The sequence below is a fragment of the Parasteatoda tepidariorum genome, chromosome 11 (genome assembly GCF_982258835.1).
Source record: "Parasteatoda tepidariorum strain Cologne lab strain chromosome 11, Ptep-v5.0, whole genome shotgun sequence".
NCBI lineage: Eukaryota > Metazoa > Arthropoda > Arachnida > Araneae > Theridiidae > Parasteatoda > Parasteatoda tepidariorum.
The window spans coordinates 24,706,590-24,728,877 of record NC_141765.1 but is presented as its reverse complement, the minus strand read 5'-3'; the positions used below and the strand labels follow the sequence as shown (position 1 = coordinate 24,728,877).

The 22,288-nt window shown below is 28.5% G+C and overlaps 1 protein-coding gene across 1 annotated transcript in view; it reads left to right on the top strand.

The window, feature by feature from the left end:
- Positions 1-408: 408 nt before the first annotated feature.
- The window catches only part of LOC107452624 (uncharacterized), a 76,752-nt gene continuing 54,872 nt past the window's right edge, over positions 409-22,288 (top strand). The window contains exon 1 of the mRNA XM_087155017.1: positions 409-483. Within this exon, the coding sequence (XP_087011143.1) occupies positions 420-483 (64 nt within the window). The 5' untranslated portion in view covers positions 409-419. The remainder of the gene's footprint in view (positions 484-22,288) is intronic.

Below are 22,288 nucleotides of genomic sequence, written 5' to 3'. Positions count from 1 at the left end.
TGAAATTTTTAAAGATTAATTACTTTAGCTCAGGAAGAAATTTACCAAATTTTGTAATAATTGCCACCACAAAAATTCAAAATCAGTGAAATATTTAAAATATTTCCCATGCTCATTCAGTAAAATATTTATTTAAAAAACGAGCCTCAAAGTTCATTATAATGCTACTCAGTTATAAATTTGAAAGATATTTTGCATCTTTAAAATGAATGATTGAATGATATGAGAATTCATCTGGTATAAAAAAGTTTTTTAAAAAAGGTCAATAATCCTAATAAAGTGCATTGAGAGAATAATCAAAATAGAAAAGAAAAGATCTAGACTTTTTGGTTGATAAAGGAAGGGAATAAATATCTTGCAGCTCATTAGTTGGATAGAGATAATAAATTCTTATCAGTTTATTCCAGAAACTTCTGGAGATGTGGTGTATTTCAGCGTTAATTGAAATCTTCCTTTTGGCTGTATTGGTACTATTGTCCTATAGTAAGATCAGCAAATTTCCTTTATTCTTTACCCATTATTTGCCCTAATTAGAGTTTATAATTGTATTGCGCTTTTCCCAACAATTGTCTATTGTACAACTTAAAGAAGATTCAAAATTAATTAAATTCATCAATGAGGGAACAATAAATAGAGTAATTACTTTTGGACAGAAAATATTACTAGCTTTATTCTTTTAAAAGTATAACTGAATTTCTTTATAATCTAAGATAGTTTGAACTATATCTAGCATTACTCGAAATGATTTATAATTAAATTCTCTTAATACAAAGCATTATTTTTTTAGTTCAAGCAGATTTCATGCAAGCATTGAGATTCGATTTATGAATACTTACCAGTAACTGGCGCGGTAAAGCCATTTTTGGCTCTTGTGCCAATATACTTCAGCCAACCAATCAGGAATCTTTAAATTGATTAGCGTCACTAATACAGCTCAGCATTTTAAAGCAACCAATAGCTGACTTTTCAACAATACATTCAATAACAACCATTAATAAACAGCAATTCATGAAAGAATTATTCAAATATAAGTTTAATTTGCTCATTCCAATTTGACTTCAAAAAGACAACTGCCCACTGATTGTTCAACGGGAATAATAACTAAACATATTTTAATGACTTCAAAATTAAAACTCGTATTCATATACTGTGAAAAATTCTAGATCAAATTACGGTACAAAGTACCGGCACTTTGAATGCATCATCCGTAAAATCCATTTTTATCGTGATTTTTACAGTAATATTTCTTCAATTAGAATGATTCAGTGATTTTACGGTAATTATAACTGTAAAAATTACGGTATATCAGACTTTTTGTTCCCTTAATATGTTCCCGTAAAAAACAATTTACAGTAAAAAATTATCATCCCCCTGAGTACAATTACTTTTTATTATGATTTGAATTTGACAGTGCAATTTTATCTCTAATATTGAAAGGAACATTTACTACATCAATAATTATAAGCTAACAAAGTTTCTCACAAAAATTATGATTAATTAAGTTTTGCGAAAGAGAATCTCTACAGCTGGAAATTTAAGTGGTACGCATATTGCATTTTCAAGGTTAATTACGTGAAAATAAACATGGGAATAATTTCCTCTCTCGGATAATGTTTCATGTTAATGGATAATTATTTGCATGCTTCGGAATGCTTCAAATTAATTACTATTATAATATAATTATTACTCTCTTCTTTCACAAACTTTCTCAATTCTTATTTTTTATTAATATAGATTCAAACCATTAGATTTTTCTTATAGCATCATAAAAATGGTTTGCTGAATATTGTCAATTATTAGCGAAAATATAGTTATTAAATGCTAAATTACTATAATTTTTTACGATTTATTAAGCAATGAGAAAATTTAAAAAAAACGCATTGTTTTCCCTCCGGATGTTTCCCTGTTGATAATTCATAGTAGTAAGCACAGTGGTCGCAGAATCCTCAGGTACCCCATTGACATTTTCCCTTTTTTTCGTCAGACATAGTTTCCAACGCCATTTAAAAAGAACTCAACGCTTTTTTTTTTTACTGAATACGTAATTTTTCTGATATTTGCCTCAGTTTCCCATGTATTAAAATGATTTTAAAACCTTATCCTTTTAACCTTGAGCTTACAGTTGTCCAACAGTCAGTCTGAAAGCAAACATTTCAAATATCCCCCACCAAACTAAATGGAAAACAAGATTTTTCATTTAAATAATAAATATATTTTCTATAACTTATCTGTCTAATCTTATAGAATACAGTTTTTGTAATTTTGTGATAAAACGCACTTTAAATCCAATGTTTTTAAAGCTGTTTATATTAGTTGTTGTTCCCAGCGAAAGTAAGTGAAACCCATACGATACAGTGTAAACATGATTTTTCCGGTCTTGTTATTAGCATTAAAATGCGGAAGGAGTAATGCTGTTGCAGCTTCCATGCAAAAGTGATAAATGAAAGTCAGGCCTCATATACGAATAACTTAGGTACATATTTGCGAATGCCATCTTAAGTAAGTAGAAATAAGGGTAAAGATCAAATATAGTAGCTAGGAAACAAGATAAATGTGACAGTCTCAACTATTTCTCCCACTTCTATGAAATTGTTGCGTACGAAATAAAGTATCTATTTTGCGAAAACAGAATAACTGATCGAGTACCATAACATTCATCCGACTTTTTTTATCCTTGCAAGTTTAACATTTTATGATAAAAAAATAACTTTTGCAGAATATATAAGTGTTTGTTTATTCCGTAAATAATTCTCAAAAATATATGAAATTAAGTTTTATACTTTAAAATTCCTATGCGCCGTTCTTGACCTTTTTCCTGAGAATTGTTAAAACTAATTAATTTAACCCTTTCAAGACCAGTTTTTTCCTTTCATACAGAACGATAAACTTCAACTTTAGTGTACTAAATAAGGTAAAAATGCAGAAATAAAATACAAAATAGCTATTTGAGTAATTGGTTGTTTAGTGGAACACGTGTGTCCCACCAGATTTTTTAGACGGGACACGTATGTCCCAATGGAGTTTTCGTCTTGGTGAACTTAAAAAAAATTTCCTCACTTCAAAGTAATTTTTTACATTCTGTTTTCATTCCTTGAGAAAATGACAATTGATTTTCATTTGGTTATGAAAGAGAAGATATTTCAATGGTTTAGTTATAAAGAAAAATTGTAGTTAATTTAAACTGACTAAAATTTTGATTTTCAATTAAACTGTCTTATCATTATATTTTATTGCATGTCCTTAGGTATAACATATGAAAATGAATTGATGTCAGGGTATTTTTAAACTTATACTTTACACTTTTTCTCATTCTGTTTTCCTTCTTTAAGAAAATAATAACTGATTTTCTTTTGGTTATTGAAGAAAATATGTATTTAAATGCTTTTGTTATATAGAAAACTGATGGCTTATTTAGATTGACTTAAGTTTTAATTTTTATTTAAACTGCGTTATGATTATACCTTATTACATGTCTCAAGGAACAACATATGAAATGAATTGTAGTCTGAGCACTTTTGATCAAAACAAAAAATGTATTAACATTGAAGATTATTTTCAGTGAAATCAAAAATTTGAATAATCAATTTTTATGCTTTTTTTTTATTTTTTAATTATTTTAATAATAAGTCTCAGAAGATTTGGGTTGGGAGAATTATTGTATTGTACAAAGATACAAAATTTAAAGCAATATTTGCATCTTTGAAAAGTTTCAAGCGAATGTCTAAAAAATATGTCTGAAGTAAAAGTTAGGCAAAATATTGCACAATAAAAGAATAAAACGAACAAGTTAAATATTATATAAATAGATTTCTAAAAAATTATCATTAATAATGTAATAATACGTAATATAATATAAGTGATAATAATATAATATACTGAATATTACGTAAAAATAATTCAAAAAATAAGCCTATATTATTGTTTGTAATCTTCCTTTGTGATCGCCTTCCAATTTTTGTTTCTCAATCTTATTATTCGGTAATTTATATTTTTTTCAATCCTCGTGCAATACAATTTAAGTATAACATTTAATTCAATAAACTTTATTTCTCCAAAAATAAAAGAAATTGAGATTGCAATGGAAAACTCCCCACAAAAGAAATTTGTTTGGAGAATTTCTAATAATCTAATCAAACAAAGCATGTCTTTACCATTTAATCTAATTTTAAACATATAGTAGAATATGTGTGAATATGCGAGTATATTTTTAAAAATCTTCAAGAAAATTCACTTAACTATATTCGTGTTTTTTTGTTTATCAATGTATTTTGTTGTTATAAGCATCACCAAAGGATCTTTAACTTAAATTCAATAAGGAAAGTGCGTTCATTACCACTCGCCAACAAAGTTTGAATCTTGCAATCTGATAAATGAAATGACTAAAATAATTGTAAAAATGTGTAAAAAAATTATACATCTTTTTAAATAGTTACAAAGTTATAAGTTGCTGTAATCTTAAACTGACCAGCATTCTACTAAAACCAAAAAACGGGTAGCAAAACTACTTTAAAAAAAACATTCGAAAACTCACCCCTTCTGATTATTTAGAAAGAATATTTCTTTTAGAAAATCTCTGGGAAAGATTTCTATTCTTAGAATATTGAATCGAAAAGGTAAAGCAGTGAGTTTTCAAAGATCCGTATAGAAATTTTACTACCAACCTTTTTTAGTTTCAGGATTACGCTTGCCAGCTGAGTAGACTGCAATATTCACCCTAAATATAACGCCAATTTGTAAAACTGTGCGTTTGGTGCAGCATGTTTTTTCGGACCTTGTTGCCCTTTAATCTAGTATTCAAATTAATTGTTCGAAAGCGAAAGGCACTCTTAAGTGTAAAACTGTAGCTTTAATTTAAAAAACCATTACATGCATGTCGTTATTGATAAAGTAAATTCAAAATATGAAATATGATAAAATGAAATAACTAAAAAACTACTGAGAAAATATGTATAAAAAATTATATCTGTTTTAAAATAGTTACAAAGTTATAAGTTGCTGTAATCTTAAACTGACTAGCATTCTACTAAAACTAAAGAAGCGGGTAGCAACATTTCTCAAAGAACATTCAAAAACTCTTTACCTTTACTTTACCTTTTTGATCATTTAAAAAATTATTTCTGTTAGAGAATCTCTGCGAAAGATTTCTTTTCTTAGAATATTAAAACGAAAAGGCAGAACAGTGAATTTTCAAAGATCTGTATAGAAATTTTACTACCAACTTTTTAGTTTTAGGAGGACACTTGCCAGCTAAGTAGACTAAATATAACGCAGCATGCTTTTTTCTGATCTTGTGGCATTAAATTCTGCATTCAAATGACTTGTTGGAAAGCGAAAGGTAATCTTGAGTGCAAATTTGTCGTCTTAATTTAAAGAAAAAAACTTTTCATTCATGTGGTATTAATAAGATAAGTTCAAAATTAGCTGTTAGAGTTTTTAAGACTGACTAACTATAAACTAAAGAAAAATCAACGTGAATGAAGCACAAATGAAAATATATAAATGGACATACTATAGTTTCAGTTCTATAAACAGGAACTTTCTTCAATGTTTAAACACTAAATTATGGTAGAGAAAGTAAGGAAACAAACACATGCAAAGCATTTTAACCAATAGGGACAGGGGAATAAGTTTGAGCAAGGAAATAACATTAAACTACTTTGAAATATAAACCACTTTGCATGTGTTTGTCTTTTTACTTCCTCTACCATTATTTAGTGTTTATACACTGAGGAGGTTTCTTGTTAATAGAACTGAAACTATTGTGTGTCCATTTATGTACTTACATTTGTGCTTTATTCACATTAATTTTTGCTTTAGTCTACATAGCACAAAGTATACCCTATCCTTTGTGGGATAACTAACTACAGTTATAAATCAATTTTTATTCTTTCCTTATAGTTCCTTAAACGATTTATTAACTATACTTTGTTCCACACAAAATAACTAATTCTAATCTATTTTACGATTAAATCTAATTAAATATCTCTAAGACATTGGGTACTTGCCGAAAATTTAAACCACAGTTTTAATACTGACCAGGTGTAATTATAGCCCTTTTTGGCTAATTGCGCCAGAAATCAATTACATTCCACGTCGAAATTTAATTGACTGTCCACACCGGATACTTTTCTTTTATTTAAACGGTACTTTTAAATTAACCAAGATTTCGAAGTAAGGTAACCTTTTTTGACTGTAGCGCTTGAAATTGAAAACTAACAATCTACCAGAAATCGATGGTATAATTTATATATCTATTTTAACCTCAATATTTTAAAATGTAAAATCGGATTTTCTTGATGACATTCCACACCGAAATCTTTCTATCTGAAGGATTCTGGGTATTTCTCCTTGATAAAATCGGACTTTTTATATCAACTTAATGTTGCGTGGTATAGCTGTTCTCGATGCTAAGCCAAAAAATTAAAACTACTTTTAAGAGGAAAAAAAAAATTTCAGAAAAATATTATGTACACTATGTGCACATTTTTGCTGTCCTATTTTCAGTTTAAATTTAAACACAGAATTTGATTTTACTATCTATGGAAAAAATCTGTACTGCAAATTATTTAGTGTGTTATTTGCTTTACAAATTTAATTCATTTAATTGAAATTATTTAATTTGAAAACTAATAATGCTCATTGCACTATGCGTTGATGGTTTGTTTTCTAAAACCCTATGAATGATTGTCCCCCATCAATTTACGACATTTATTTAGAAAAAGATCATTGATTGTTTTAAAATTTCTTTTGGCAAAGTATATATTTTTAGAAATTTATATTTAAATAACCAAAAAGTAAGAGACATAAAACCTTGATTAGTGAAAGACATTTAGTTTACCTTACTTCTGAGACGATTAAAATGGTAGTTTTGCAGTTCGGACATTGAAAAGTCTTTTTTCTGATTTAAATATATAAAGTGAACAATTCTTATTTCTGTTAGAAACAATATTTATTCCGTGCATTTTAAAGTCTGAAATCTACGATCATTACCAAGAACCTGATAAATAGCCAAATAAAGCTTCGCTATAAATCATATTTCAAAACATAAGCACGATGCTTGTTTTAAACAGATATAGCTGCTCTATGATATCTAGTTCACGTATTTAAATAAAACTATTTGAAAAATAATACTTATATTGAAAAATCTTCAAGAAAAAGTTAAACATGTTTTTATGTAAATTTTGAACACACTGAAGTTAAAGAACGAAGACAAACATTTGAATATATTTTAAATAATAATTTTAGTGTGTTTATTTTTCTTAAATAATACCTTGATGTCTTTATGTTATTTCAATATATTCTACGATAATAGTATATTTACGATGAGAAAAAATCTTCAGCAAATTAAATGTTTAAATTCTTCATCTAATTAGTAATTGTAAGGTTTAATGATATAAGCATCTAATTTGCCCTCTATCCATTGAAATTGTCAATAATAATAATTTATTCATAAAAACAGCCTTTTTGACTTTGTCAGTTTGTTAAACAGGTTTCGGTTTTCAAAATCAGGAAATCATTATGAAAAATATTTAGCTATAGTTTTACATCCCATTCTTTTAAAATATCTCATTTCATTTTAAGAGATATTTTTCAAAATCAATATTTTTGTTGCTATTTTTTTTAGAAACATTTATGAATTCTTTAATAATGAAATGGTTCCACCAAAAATAACAGTTAAAAATTTGAATTTTCCAAAAATCCTTTTTTCCTCTCGAAACATAGTTTCGAATTCGATATTAATTAGATGATATTGAATTCGATATTAACTTTCGAATTCAAAATAGTTATCTTATCTGATTAGAACATTTTAGGTAGCAAACTAGAATAAGTTTACGTTCAAAAAAATAATGTATCTTTTTTCAAATGCGATATTTAAATAATATTAATGAAGGTGTAAGTAACATCAGTCATGAAAATCGAACTCAGAAAACAATGAAGATACCTGATGAGATAATAACACCTTTGAGTTTCTATGTACTTTTGCTCGTTTTTTTTTTTTTTTTTTTTTTTTTTTTTGTATTGTGGGAAAAGGTTGGTATCGATGAGATTCCTGGAGGAAAAGCCACGTTAGGTTTACCATTATAGCCGAAGTCTTCCCACAGAATTTACGAGCCTCCGCATTGTTGTATATGTGGAAAAAAAACTTACTATTCTCGCTGGTCCACTGTTTAATTTTATAGATTCTAGAAGAAATTTGCGAAATGAAAATAAATTAGCAGTAACCCATGTTGAAAGTTATTTAGAAGCAAAGTAGAGTAGAAAATTAAGGAATTATGCTGATCCTGATAGTTTTGTTAACTATTGCAATTAACTATTGCAACATGAGAATAGAAGAGGATTTCTTCTGTATTATATGATAAGGTGGAGACTCGTTAAGTGTGGGAAAAGGCAACAGTTATGGTGGTAAACATAACTTAGCATCTCGTCCAGCCTCTATGGAGGTTGCAGATAATCAAAAATTCTAGAAATTCATGTACTGTTATTTGCAGAGAGAATTAGTGGCCCAAGTCGAATTTTTGAGCAGGACAATGCCTCTATATATGTTGCAAAATCTGAGCAGTGTTAGTTTTCGAATAATAGGGTGCATTTCATAAATGGCCATCCTTTTTACAAATCATAATATATACCCCCAAAAAAACATGTAAGCTATCTTCAGTGAGATTACATATGACTAAAAATAGCAGTTTCAATTTGTGGTAGAATTGAAGGCTACCATCATTGAAACCTGGAATAGTATTGATGGCAATGTCCTCTAAGGTATATAGTAAAGGGTAAGCTGCATCATATATTTCAAGTCATATAAACACGGCGGATTAGCTATAATCAGATGTGGCTTCATTTCGGCATGACACTTTTTTTCCTTCTTTTCCCCTTATTCGATGGTTTTTTTTCCTGTCTAGGTGGATCAGGAATTAAGTTATATCTTGTAAATATATTTCAAATACAGATTTTTGTAATATTACATATATTTATATATACATATAGTTTTTCATTAATTTTCTTTGCTTCCAGTTATTGCACAAAATCAAGGTGGCTTTTATTTAAGTGGAACACACTATGACTGTTTTAGTGTTATAATGCATTTGCTGCTATAATGTATGGTTGACTTTAGTTTTAAATTTCTTTTTGGAAGAAGTTCTCGAATTTTGCCTATTTCGTGTGTCTTATTATTATGCTTTTCATAGTTTGATCTGTATCTAACTATTTAGGCTCAGCGTGTACCATTTAGACATTATGCCATAAAACCCCATATTCAATTCAATTATTTGATGAGGTAAGCCTATTACCATAGCCCCTCTACACTATATTGCTTAAATGATTATACAATATTAATTGAAAGAAATAACAATTCGGCTGGCAAGGGGGCAAACTTGATAAGTGTATGAAATTATTCCCTTATCACAGATTTTCCCAAATCAAATAATTCATCCATCATCAGAGAAAATATAATTGAATAATAGGTGAGAAGCTTAGCGACACATTTTTTAAAATTTTATTGCAATAACAAAATAAAAATATATTGAATATTTTTTCCAAAATAATCTTCTACCTAAACTATTGAAGTGAAAAACTTTTTCAAATAATTTGTTTTTAATCATGCATTTTTTTTCACTAATAGCTAATCTCGCAGGCTATTATTTGTTAAATTATTACCCCATCATCAGAGAAAACATAATTAACAGTAAGTAAGAAGCGTAATGACACGTTTTTCCGATTTTATTGTAATTACAAAATAAAATATATTGAATATTTTTTTAAAAATAATTCTTCTAGCTGAACTATTGAGGTTAAAAGCCTTTTTTAAATATTTTCATGATGGCCTACCTTACTGACTATTATTTATCTAGAGACCACTTGTCGGGAGCCATTATCTTAGAACAATCTCTTTAAAATTGAAAAAACAAATATAGGTTACTAACTACGTCGATTTGTAATCCCAGAAAAATAAAATACAATCATTCTGTATTCTTCATACAATATTTGAGAAATTTCGTTTAAAATAATACACATTGTTGTCAAAAAGATTCTTTAAGATTTGAAGATCTCATTCTTCAACGTAAGCATTTTCGACCAAGTCATGCAATATCCAAGCAAGCAAAGTGTTTCATATATATACCTATTTTGGATACAATGAAAAGCGGAAGGAAATTTCACAAAGACATCTACAGATATCCCAGATCTTCTGACACTTGCTACGATTAATGCCTTAGAGCGAAAATCTTCCATTTCCGGTGGAACAAGAATTATTGTCAACCATCTATAGAAGTGTCAGGATCTTTTTCTATGAGAGGAAATGGTCATTCAACTCAAAAACTTGATACACTTTCGTATCTTTTCACAAGCTAACCACATTTTAGATGCAGATTGTTTTCATTAATGGCAATTATTTATTGCCAAAAATATAGTTCTTGAAAAGATAATTCAGAAATAAATTTTAAAAATACATTTTGAAAAATATTCATATGTAAACTGAAAACTACGTCAGATAAGTTAAAAAGACGAATACATATTTTTGATATCTCGAAATATAAAAGCACTTTTTTATTCTATTTTATTCTTCATATTTTAATATTTAAAGCTGTTTTACTAATTTTGCTTATAAGTTAAGATTTTTGACAAAGATTTTGACTTATTTCATCCGTCTATTACGTTTCTTGCTTGTAACTGTTGCAAATGTTAATCTTATTAAAAACCAATTTAATCCTGTGAAAAGGTTTAAAACCATATTATTGAATAAAATTATTTTTTACATTAATAATTAATAATAAAATACGTTAATATATCTGGTAAAATCAGTAAAAATGATATATTTTAATAATTTTATTTAATTTTTCGCAACTTAGAAAATTTTGATTTCGATTAGGAGAAAATAGACAAAGAGACAAACTGAGTTAAAAAAAAAAAACTTCCAATTTTTTTTAATAAAACTAAAACTTACTGCTTGAAAACTGAAAAACGCCTAAAATAGTAAATGACTTAATTGTCTAAGAAAATAACCACTTCTACTTATAATAGAATTTGTGATAAATACAAACTAATAACTTAAAATAAGGAAAGATTTAAAATGCAGCAATCGTGATAATTACCTATCAAGCTGAGTTGACCAGAGCAATCTTTTTTCCCTTTCTTCTTTCTCTTTTTTAACTTACAACACTGTTCAATCAGTGTACATAGAGTACGTAAAAATGTTAATGTCATACAGCGTGATTTTAAAAACTTATTATTCTAAAATTCAGAGAATTGGAAAAGTTTTATTTTTTTGAAAATGAGATCTTAACAATAAGAAAAATAATTATGCTGTGTCATACATATCCTTCTAAAAAATAATTGTCAATGTATGAAACATGTTAAGGACAATAAACTACAAAATGTAATAACTTACGTTTTGTTTTCAGTGCATATCCCGGCTTTTAAAATGAGAGTGACAGCCCAGTGGTTAGAGAATCTGATTCCAGTTTGGAAAAGTCGGTGTTCAATCCTCAACTCCGCTAAGACACGCCGAGCAGATGTGTTATACATGCTCATAAAATCTGTGGAATTAAAAGTCCTGTGGACCGTCGCTGAGCAATACCATGAGTACAGGAATTTTGAGAAAATTTCGTTCCTCTTGAGATCTATGTCTAAATTGAGGAAGTAGTCTCACGAATGAGTGGCACTGCCGTCTATCTGTGGAGCGCACTTTCACTCTTGTTGTGCTTTCTTGTCAAACAAAAAGCGCACCTAACTGATTTCGCAAAAGGCCATTGTCTGGCAAGCTCGGATTGTGCAAGTATCATTAGAAACAACAACACTATTATAAAATTATAAAACAAATATTTTGAAAGTAATTTCTGTCAAAACTAATTACTATGTCTTAGTTTTCAGATCATGGAATTTTGATTACATTATATGCACCGATGAAATAGATTGCATTTTACAAATTTAATGAAATTAAGAATTGTATTCTCAATAAATGGAATCAGACTCATAACTAGAATATTTACTTCATTATGCAACTACTTATGTGACTTTTTTAAATTTAAAAATAAGCTATTTCAAGTCTCAATTCAAAAGATGTGTGGAATAACATATTTTAATAACAGTTCTCTAAACCATTAATACTTTTGAACAAACTTTATTAAAATTTATTGGATTGCGCTATACTTATAAAAGCTTCACAGGTGAATGTTATTTGGGGATTAAACGCAAAGATGTGATAAGATTTAAACTTTTGAAGATTCATATTTACTAACGAAAATAAGCTTCTGTAATCCAACGTAGGTAGAGAGAGATATATGTAAAGACCTTTATTTTTTTCGCCATTTTTGAGATTTAACATTTATGAAGGATTTTTGAAATAATTAAAAGAGAAAATGATTCTTAAAAGGCGCGTTTGCTTTAATGATATTTGATGGATTTTAAATGCATAACTAGACCGTTTTTGATTTCCATTACTTGACCATTTCTTGTGTTTTTTGCTTTCCAGGTAAAAGCGAGTCCCACGACTTGACAGAGCGTTATCGATTTCAGCTCTTTTTACTTTCCCTCATCATAGTTGGCCAGACAGCCCAATGTGAGCCAATGCCTTCCTCTGAAGATTTCTCCATGACGACTTTTGACTTATCTTTGATCTCCAATTCTTCAATATCTTCATATTTTGCCATAGATCTTTAAATTAATTCTATTCTTCTCATTTTAATCGATGCAATTGCCTGAAATTAGGTCAGTAAATGTATAAAATCCTCTATTTCAAAAGTGCATTTATCTCTTGCGCTTATTCAAGTGTTTATTGCTATCGCACCGTTCGACGCGTGGGATTACTGGACTTAAAGTATGGGATGGTTCGGAAAGTAATTTTGTTTTCATATTTTATTTATGACTCAATTATATTTTTTCACACTTCGCATAATCATTACACATTTTGACGGCTGATATAGCGAGGCTTGTTTGCGAAAAGCAGTAGTTTTTGGTTGAAGCCATCTCAAATATGGAGAATGAAGAGCAGAATTTTTGATATATTTTACATTTTTACTATCGAAAAGATAAAAATGCAGTTCAAACAAGAAAAAAAAAATTATCTGATGTGTATGGAGAAGCTGTACTGGCAGTACGCCAGTGCCAAAACTTGTTTGCAAAATTTCGATTAAGATACGCGAATGTGCACCCCGCCAGTTTAGGCCGACAAAAACACTACAGAGGCATTAATTGATGCAGAAATCGTTGAGAGATTAAATTTGTTGAATTAAATCGTTTGTGATGATTAAAGCGCAACATCAGTGAGGACTAAAAATGGGTTGTCTACAGTAATGTTTCAAACTCTAAAACTTTTTTTGGAAGATAAAACATTTATTACCAATAAAGAGATCTCAAATCAACTGGATCAGTTCTTATCCAGTGAAGAACAAACATTTTATGCTCGTTGAATCATGCTATTGAGAGAACGATTGGTATTTTACAAGAATGAGCAGTATTGGATTCGTAAAAATATTTATTCCCTATAAGAAAATTGCCTTTAATTTTCATTTAAAAAAAACGAAATTTCTTTCTGAGCAATTCAATAAAAAAAATTTCTTTCATTTATTAAATCTGCAAAAATGCCATCATAATTCAAAACATAATTCTTTCTTACTTTTACAATTATATTCCTGTTGAAAAAATGGATCAAATAGACGATATTTCTTTATTTTATTTTTATTTTTTTTTAATTATGAATGATTTTAATAAAATAAAACTTTAATACAGTTAATTGGCAGAAAATAATCCATTAATAATAAGTCAGTTCTGTCGACAAAAATAGTTTTGACAGTATTGAAACAAAGAGGGTCCTTCAAATGAAAGACTGTTTTAGTTATGTTATTGACAAAGAGGGTACTTGAAGATAGTCAGTTTTGGAAGTGTTGATGACATTAAGGATTCTTTGAAATAAACTAAAATTAGCTAAAGAGATTTAGATTTAGAAGCCGAATTATTTAGATCATGTATCCTAATAATTAGAAGAAAAAAATTAAAATACATTAATTTGAAAAATATAACAATAACTTTAAAAGAATTATGAAAATACAAAAAAAGTAATTTAGAAAAAGTAAGTACCACTAGGGATATCTCCTTAACTAATGCAGTAGTTTTAATATTTTTTATTAATTTTGAAACAAACAAGCATTGTACTGTGCGCTAAAAGGAGAACAGCCTTTTAACTTTTAATCTAATGATCAGATGTTCACGTATTGGGGTTTACTTGCTGATTGATTGAATGTATTGATTGATTGAATATAGGTTTTTATGGCACAAGGTCCAAGTGAGAGCATGCTGCAACAAACAACATATTTTTACAGATCAAAAGGCTACACTTATTTTCATAAAATACATTAAACATTGATAAAGTGGCACATGAACAATCCAAGGTGATAATGAAATAAAATCAGTCAAAATTGTCAACTGAATAAAATCCTATGAAACAAGTAAAATGGTACAAAGTCTTATGTTTGAACTCCTTGATGTTAATTTCACTTTCTTTTGCTCATTTCGCAATTTCAAAAATTTTATATTTCTAAATCTTTTTTTCTCAAAAGCTATTCAATCGATTCCCCTTAAATTTCTGATTTTATCACTTAAAATTATGTTGATTAAATTGGAGTAAAAATTTGCATATCATGTAAATAAAATTTGTTCAAACATTAGAAAACTCAACAATAAATCATTACGAAAAAATAATTTCTTTCGTGAGATTAACCTTTGGATAAGCAGGTTTTATAGTTGTGTTAAAATTATTTTGATTCATTTCATAAGTTCTGGAAATGCAAGTTCAATTTTTTGCATAACTGGGAAAAATATGTTTAAAAAAACATATCTTTAAAATCTGAAGCGTTTGAAATCCTATAAGAGAAATTTCAGTTCAATGAGAAACATTAAAAAAAACATGATATTTATCTCGATATGTATTTGTATGATTCATTTTCTTTATTTTTCTCCTTCAAGTTTTAACTAGCAACCATTGTCATTTATAATCTAGCAAGAGAAAGCTGAAAATCTTATAACCATTCAGTGCGACACACTTTATTTTCTTTTTTTTCTAAACAAATAAAAACTTGATAACATCAATTCATATACAGGCATTTGTAATCAGAATTTCTGTATGAAAAAAGTTAAATTTGGAAACTTTCAAACTATTCGCATAAAAGTGTTTGTTAACGATAGTTAAAGATAAAAAAAGTTTGATGTGAAATATTTTTGGTTATAAAAAGTAAGATTAAAAGTATTGGCTTTCTGAGAAAGCCATTTCGACTTATCGTACAGATAACGCTATTTTTGGAGTCAACATATCATTAATAAATAACCGAAAATAAATATATATTTTTTGTAAATGAGCTTCAAATACGACATTTATAAAATGTGCTATTTTTTAAGGCGAATTAATATAATCGGAATTGTGGAATTTAATTTTATTTGAATTCACTTGTAGAAATTAAGAGCGATCATTGAGATTTCAACATATAATAAGTGTTACACTTTGAAAAATTCAGGATCAATTTACGGTCAAAAGTTTTTGCACACAGGATGCTAGTATTTTTACCACAGCATCCATTTTTACCGAAACATGTTACTGAACGAAAAATCTGATATACCATAATTTTTACTATAATAATTATCGCAAAATCACTAAACCACTATAATTAAACAGATATTACTATAAAAATTACGGTAAAAATGAATTTTACGGAAAATACACACAAAGAGCCAGAACTTTATGCCGTAATTTAATCCGCAATTTTTTTACAGTGTAGTTAGAAGTAGGATAGAATAATTACTTCCTATTCAATGGTTATTTTTAATATGCATTTTAAAAAGTGTTGTACATAATTTATGTTACATTTAAAAAAAAAAAGAAGAAATAACACCCTATGATTTTTTAATGTTTCAAACTGAGATCGATAGAAATGAACTCATTAGTATACGATATCTATTTTGTTATAATTTATAGTAATTGCTGTAATTTATCCCATGAAGAAAAATTAAATTTTTTTTCCAAGATAGTAATATGCAACTTCTAGTAATGATCAATATAAAATCATAATTAGTTCATTTTTGTAAGACCTATACCTCTTTATTTCATTTTTTATTAAAGCTGGGAAGTAATTTTTTAGACTGGAGTAAAATTTTATACCTGAGCGTTATCCAATATTTAAGATTTCCTAAAAGAAAAGATATCTCAGTTTTTAGACGAGGGAGAGTTGAATAGAACACACAGGATTGGTGAATTAAACCAGGGCCGGAAATTTTGACTAGCTTACTGCTGCCATTTATTTTATTTTATAATCGTCGTTGAACAGCTGACCCAATGTTTTTGGTATACGACTACTAATGCTCAACTCCGTAGCCTTATAATTTTGAATCCAGCCCAGAAGACAAGGTAAATTCTGGATCGAATATCGGACGAAATATTCCTTTGTGGAGGACTTTTTGATGGAACTAACCCTCATTTGCGTTGCATGGAGAGGAAAACTACGAAAACCTCCCACAATTAGCGTGACGGCAAGGGGACTTTAACGAATGATCCGTTTTCCACTTAGAATATTTTACGTCCGCACTGTGGGGGTGCGAGATGGGTGCAGAATTCGAACCGATCAGCCATCGCTGGGATTCGAACCCGGTTTACTTCATTGGAAGGCAAGCACTCTACGTCACCACGGCTCTGCTGCCATTTATATGAAATCTCATGAAACTAGTTGCAGAGAGACCCTGTGTTATTGGTATATGAAAGACAGACAGTGTTGGCTATTTATTTGCCAATGCCAATATTTTGAAAAATTCTATTTGAATGGTTATGTCTTTACTCCATGATATTAATCTTTAATTTTTAATTGCTTGAAGATATATTTTAAGTCAGTTCAGCAACTGATAACATAAAATTTGTATATTATTTTAAAATGTTTAAATAAATTTGATATCACTTTTAAAATAGGCTTGATTTTGTTTTCCTGTTGAATAACATAGTAAGATAAAATTGGAACCCTATCAGTTCGACATACCCAGGTATTAATATACAGAGAATAAATACAAACTAAGCTAAAGGTCAAATCTTTAGGTAGGAGCCGCGGTAACTCAGGGGATGGCTGGTCAATAAAAATTCTGCTTTCGGCTTACTCCAATCACAGTGCTAATATTAAATATCTTCAGTTGTAGACGGTTCGCGATTTAAAATACGCTTGTAGTCGGGCAACCCTGGAAAGTTTTCGTAGTTTCCTTCTCCATGAAACGCAAAAGCCATCAAAAAGTCCTCTGTGAAATCTAGTTTGTTCCAATTCTTGAACCGAGAGTTCCCTTCTCTTCTGGGTTGGGTTCAAAATTACAAGGGTATGGAATTGAGCATTCAAAGCTGGTTATCTTCAGGTAGGTTGAAAATAACTAACTGTCAAAAGTGGGCACATGAAGTAAGTAGCACTGCAGAGAAGCGCAATCAAAGTTTTATTTGAAAGTTTTGCTCTTAAATCTGATCAATTAACTTAATTAACTTACAAATCCAAACATATTAAATTCAAAATTAATTGTGTTCTTCGGTTTTTTAACTCTTGTGTGTTGATATGTGAAAAATGGTCATAATTTTTTTTTTATAATTTAATGTTATACATAAATATTTCAGTAAGGAAAATAACAATTTTTTTCATTATTTCAATCTATATCCAGTATGATACAGCCAGTTTAAATAAAGCCGAGTACTGATATTCTTTTGGAAAAGAATTAATTTACTCTCCTAAATATTCACCCATTTTCTCAGTATATATATATTTTTTTTGAACTAAAGGGCTAATTTATCATTAAAAAAAATTCTTCTTGATATAAAAGTAGAACTTAAAGATCTGATTTCAACTGATCTCAATGCCCAACTTTCCCCTTATTATACACATTTGTAACATAATATTTTTCCGTGTAACAAATAAAGCATTTTTTTTATCCTTTAAAAATTTTGAATCTTTTATAAGCTGCTTAAAAGTATATTGATTTATGAGAAAACTCAGCAATATGAAAGCAACAAATTTGAAACTAACATTTATTCATAAATCATTTCAAAATGAAGAACAAGCATTCTAAAGCTGAACAAAAAAGCTCATAAAAAATTCCTTAAAATACATTAGCTTCAAAAGAAAAGAAAAAGAAGAGCTCTATCTTTCAATCTTGCTCAAAAGCGCATCCTCAAAAATTCGAAAATGAAAAATCTGTTTTATTACAGGATCGCGATTAGAAAAATGTTGTTTCTGTCCAGAAAAGGTAATGCTTTTTACATCCATTTTCCTCGCCAAATATCTTTTTTAACGATACAAATAAATTGAGTTATTCCCAAGAAAGACGCCAAACCGCACTTCGCCTTAAAGACTCAAAAACACTCAGATTTTCTTATTTGCGTTGAAACGGGCTGATGGCCGAACAAAGTAAATAATGCTTACAAAATTAAAAGAAATATAAAAGAGATTCTGGTTCCCTAAAGGTTCTGCAATTCTTCAAAGTATTTTTTTCTTCTAAAAAATGAAACAAGAAGGCTACTTTCTGTTAACAAAAGAGCGACGCCAAGATACAGATAAGAAGATAAAAGTCGGCGTAACATTATTTTATTATCCTTGTTTGAGAGCGAAACATAATTCTAATAAGTACTTTTTTCCCCATCATCAAGCAGCTAAACTTACACATTAATTCTATTAAAAGGAACAGCGAGTAAGATTTTTGCTGTGAATATTGATAAAGCAAGTGCTTTTATTAATGAATAAAAGTGCTATGACTTTTAATTGTGGATTAACGAAAATAAGTTCATTATTTAATGTTAAATAAAAAATATTATTTAAAAATTGTGTTAATTAATTGATGAAAAAATATTAAATCTACAGTGAATGTATTGCCAGTCAAAAGTAATTGAATTACGTTGAATATTTTTAGTCTATCGAATTCTTGTTAATTATTTATCTTTTATAATTCTTTGCCGTAAATAAGAAGAAAAAGAAGGAATAAAGTAAATTTACAATTCGTTAATACATTTACATTCAAAAAACATGTCCCGTTTTCATTCTTGTATTGGGGCGATTTTGTGGAGGAGCAAATCGATATACAATTTGGTATTTCACGAATATAAATATATTACTTTTATTTATTCAAATTAGATACTTTGATATTTCAGGCATGGATGCATATTTGCAAAATAATTTTGATAAATATATTATTAAACCTCCTGCATCTCGTCTAAGCAAAAGTGTGAAATCGTCTAGTGTTTTATTGGCTAATAAGAATGCTACAAAATTTCAATTTTTTAAGAGGCATTTAAAAGATATTTTAAATTGAAATACTTAAATAGTTGATTTGAATTTACAAATTAAATTATTATCCTTTAATATTTACATAAATAAAATTATTTTAACCCTCCAGTAAAAGCATTCTTCACACAGACATGGAAAGCTGAACCTATTTTCTATGCTATTATAAAATTTGAGTTTTTGTGAGTGTAAATGAATCTCTGTCTTCAGTCTTAGCGCCCTATTTTTCGAGAAGGATAAGGAAAACTATTTTCTACTTTAAAATTGCATGAATGATCTTGGTACTTGACCATAAACATAATTTTTTATCAGACATTTCGCAATAATAAGAAAAAGTTTTTAGTTTTTTCTTCTTGCCTTTTAATTCCACTAAGTTACTGTTATAACATCAAAACGGAGAAAAAAATCTGGTAAAATTACTTAAATGTATTGACATTTCTAATGAAATTACAGTAATCTTGGGTAATGACATTTCTGGGGAAAAAAATTTTAAAAAGCATAATTCTGGTAATAAAAACCCATATATATATATATATATATATATAGGTTAGATAAACCAGTCATTTGGTAATTTTACAGCTCATATCAGCTGTTAACTTGAAATATACTGTTTTTCAAAATCATATCACTTATTACCACACATTTAGTAAAAAATACAAAACTGAATAGTTAATTTAACCGAATGAATGGTTCTTATGTCGTGCTCCAAGGTATCATGATAAATTTTCCACAGGTACCAAATTTCATCACTTATAATAGAACAATATTTTACTGTTAATTTTACTAAAACCACTACCAAAGCACATCGGTAAAAATTACCGAGCTTTTTGGTGATCACATAGAACCAGAAACACTGTAAATTTTACCACATTCTGGTAGTTTTTACCATACTTTTTTCTCAGTGTACTTTTCTTTCGAGAGAGATTATGAGGACTATATTCTACTTTTTCCAATCTATGCAAAAATTCTGAGAAAAAAATTGTATGGATAATCTAGGTACTGAACCATAAACATAACTTTTATCTAATTTTTCGAACTAATAGGGAAAAGTTTTTCTATTTCTTTTGCTTTTTGATCCACTAAGTTTCTGTTATAGCGTCAAACAATATTGCAAATCAACTACTGTATTGATTTTATGTAAAAAAAAATTATTCAAAAAAATAGATATACTTGTTGCTGACGAGCTGTTTATATTCTCCGTTATTTTTTAAGAATCAAAGCTGAGAGTCAAGGAATGTTTCAATTTTTTTTTCAAACAATATTTTATGTGCAGAAATTCGTGTTTTTTTTCCAGACACTTCTTGTTTTGACAGATGAGATGAGAGTTGTCAAGAAATTCTTCATCTCTACTCTTTTCACTCCTTATGAAAAAACACTGATGTGTGAACCAATAATTCCGATAGGATTTGCTCTATTTAAGCCAAAGGAAAAGAACAGCTGTTTTTGAGTCACATGTCATTCTGGTGGATAAAAACATGATTAGGATTTCTGAATTCCCTACCTGAATTGTAACAGACTTAGATCATTTGCAAGAACTGCTTGTTACTATTTTTGTAACATAGTGCTTTCCACTTGCTACTGTTTACCTACAATATAAAAAACTCCATAATAAAGTAATGGACGGCAAATTTTAATAAACGTTAATATACACAAATACACTTTGTTTCATTGTTGTGAAGACATCGGTGTTACACACAGTTAATATTTGCTCTTTTTTAAATTTCCTTTTGCTTTTTTTGGAAATATTGAAAAAAATTAAAAGGCATAAAAAATCATCCTAAATAACTTTTGATCTAAAGATCAGATTTTCACGTATTAGGAAAGGTAATGGCTCGAGGCAGTAATTTCAAATATGCTAATTAGTTAGTGCAGGCGACATGTTAAATTACAAAATAAGGCACAAAAACATAATATCTCTGAATAAATGCACCTGTTTTCGACGGATTAGGATACGTGTTTGCTCATAAGATGGGGATGGGTGGGGGCAGCTTCAATTTGGGAAATATGGTCCCAATAATTTAGTCACGAGAGCTGTCCACATTTTGGAACCCTTAACGTTAATTTTATTTTTTGTGTATTTCGCAATTATCCCTTTACTTCTGCCGCCACTTTTTGTTCCGCACTGATGTCTTTATCAATTGAGGGGGAGGGTAAATAATTTGTTGTTATATAATTTGTTAATATATATATATATATATATATATATATATATATATATATATATCCGCGGCTAAAATTATTTGCAAAACAGGCAATTTATGTTTCTCTTTTCTATTTTATATTTTTCTTAAATAAACATCTATCTTTTAAAACTATTTATGATCAATTTTTAAAATTATCCAGTATAATATTACCATGCGCACATCCATTTCGGGCCCATCCTTGGTAACTAACAAATCAATGCACAGAATAACAAATCACTTCAGCAGTGCAGTAAGAACGACACTTTAAAACCCTCTTGTTACACTCAATTTGCGCTTTTGTTTTCATATTTTGTAATCTGGCAATCTTTCTGCGAAAACATTTTTAAATCATTCTTGAAAAATTTCCTGTCCATGTAAGTTGATCTGATTTCGCTACTCACTTTATAGTCCATTTTTAAGCTGTTTTTTCTTTTTCTTTTCTTTTATTTTATGTTTTTATTTGTTATTTTTACTTATTTTTACTTTTAGTGTTCTATTTTAGCTGTAGTAATTTTTATAAAAAAAATTTTTGAGTGCTCCTCACACTATTGTATTAATATATTTTGCTTTGGCTTTATTGATACAATATCAGAAAGCACTCCGTTTTGCGGATATAATCGTGTGGGCTGATGAAAAGATTATATCTTTTTTTTTCAGGTTTTTTAAATAAAATTTAATCCTTTTCTTTTTTTTTAATTTTTTAAACTGTTGTTTGTTATTTTTTACTTATTATTCCCCCCCCCTTTTTTTTCATATGTCTATAATTTTTCTTTGTTTTATTCTTCATTTTGATATTCTTTCATATATATATATATATATATATATATATAT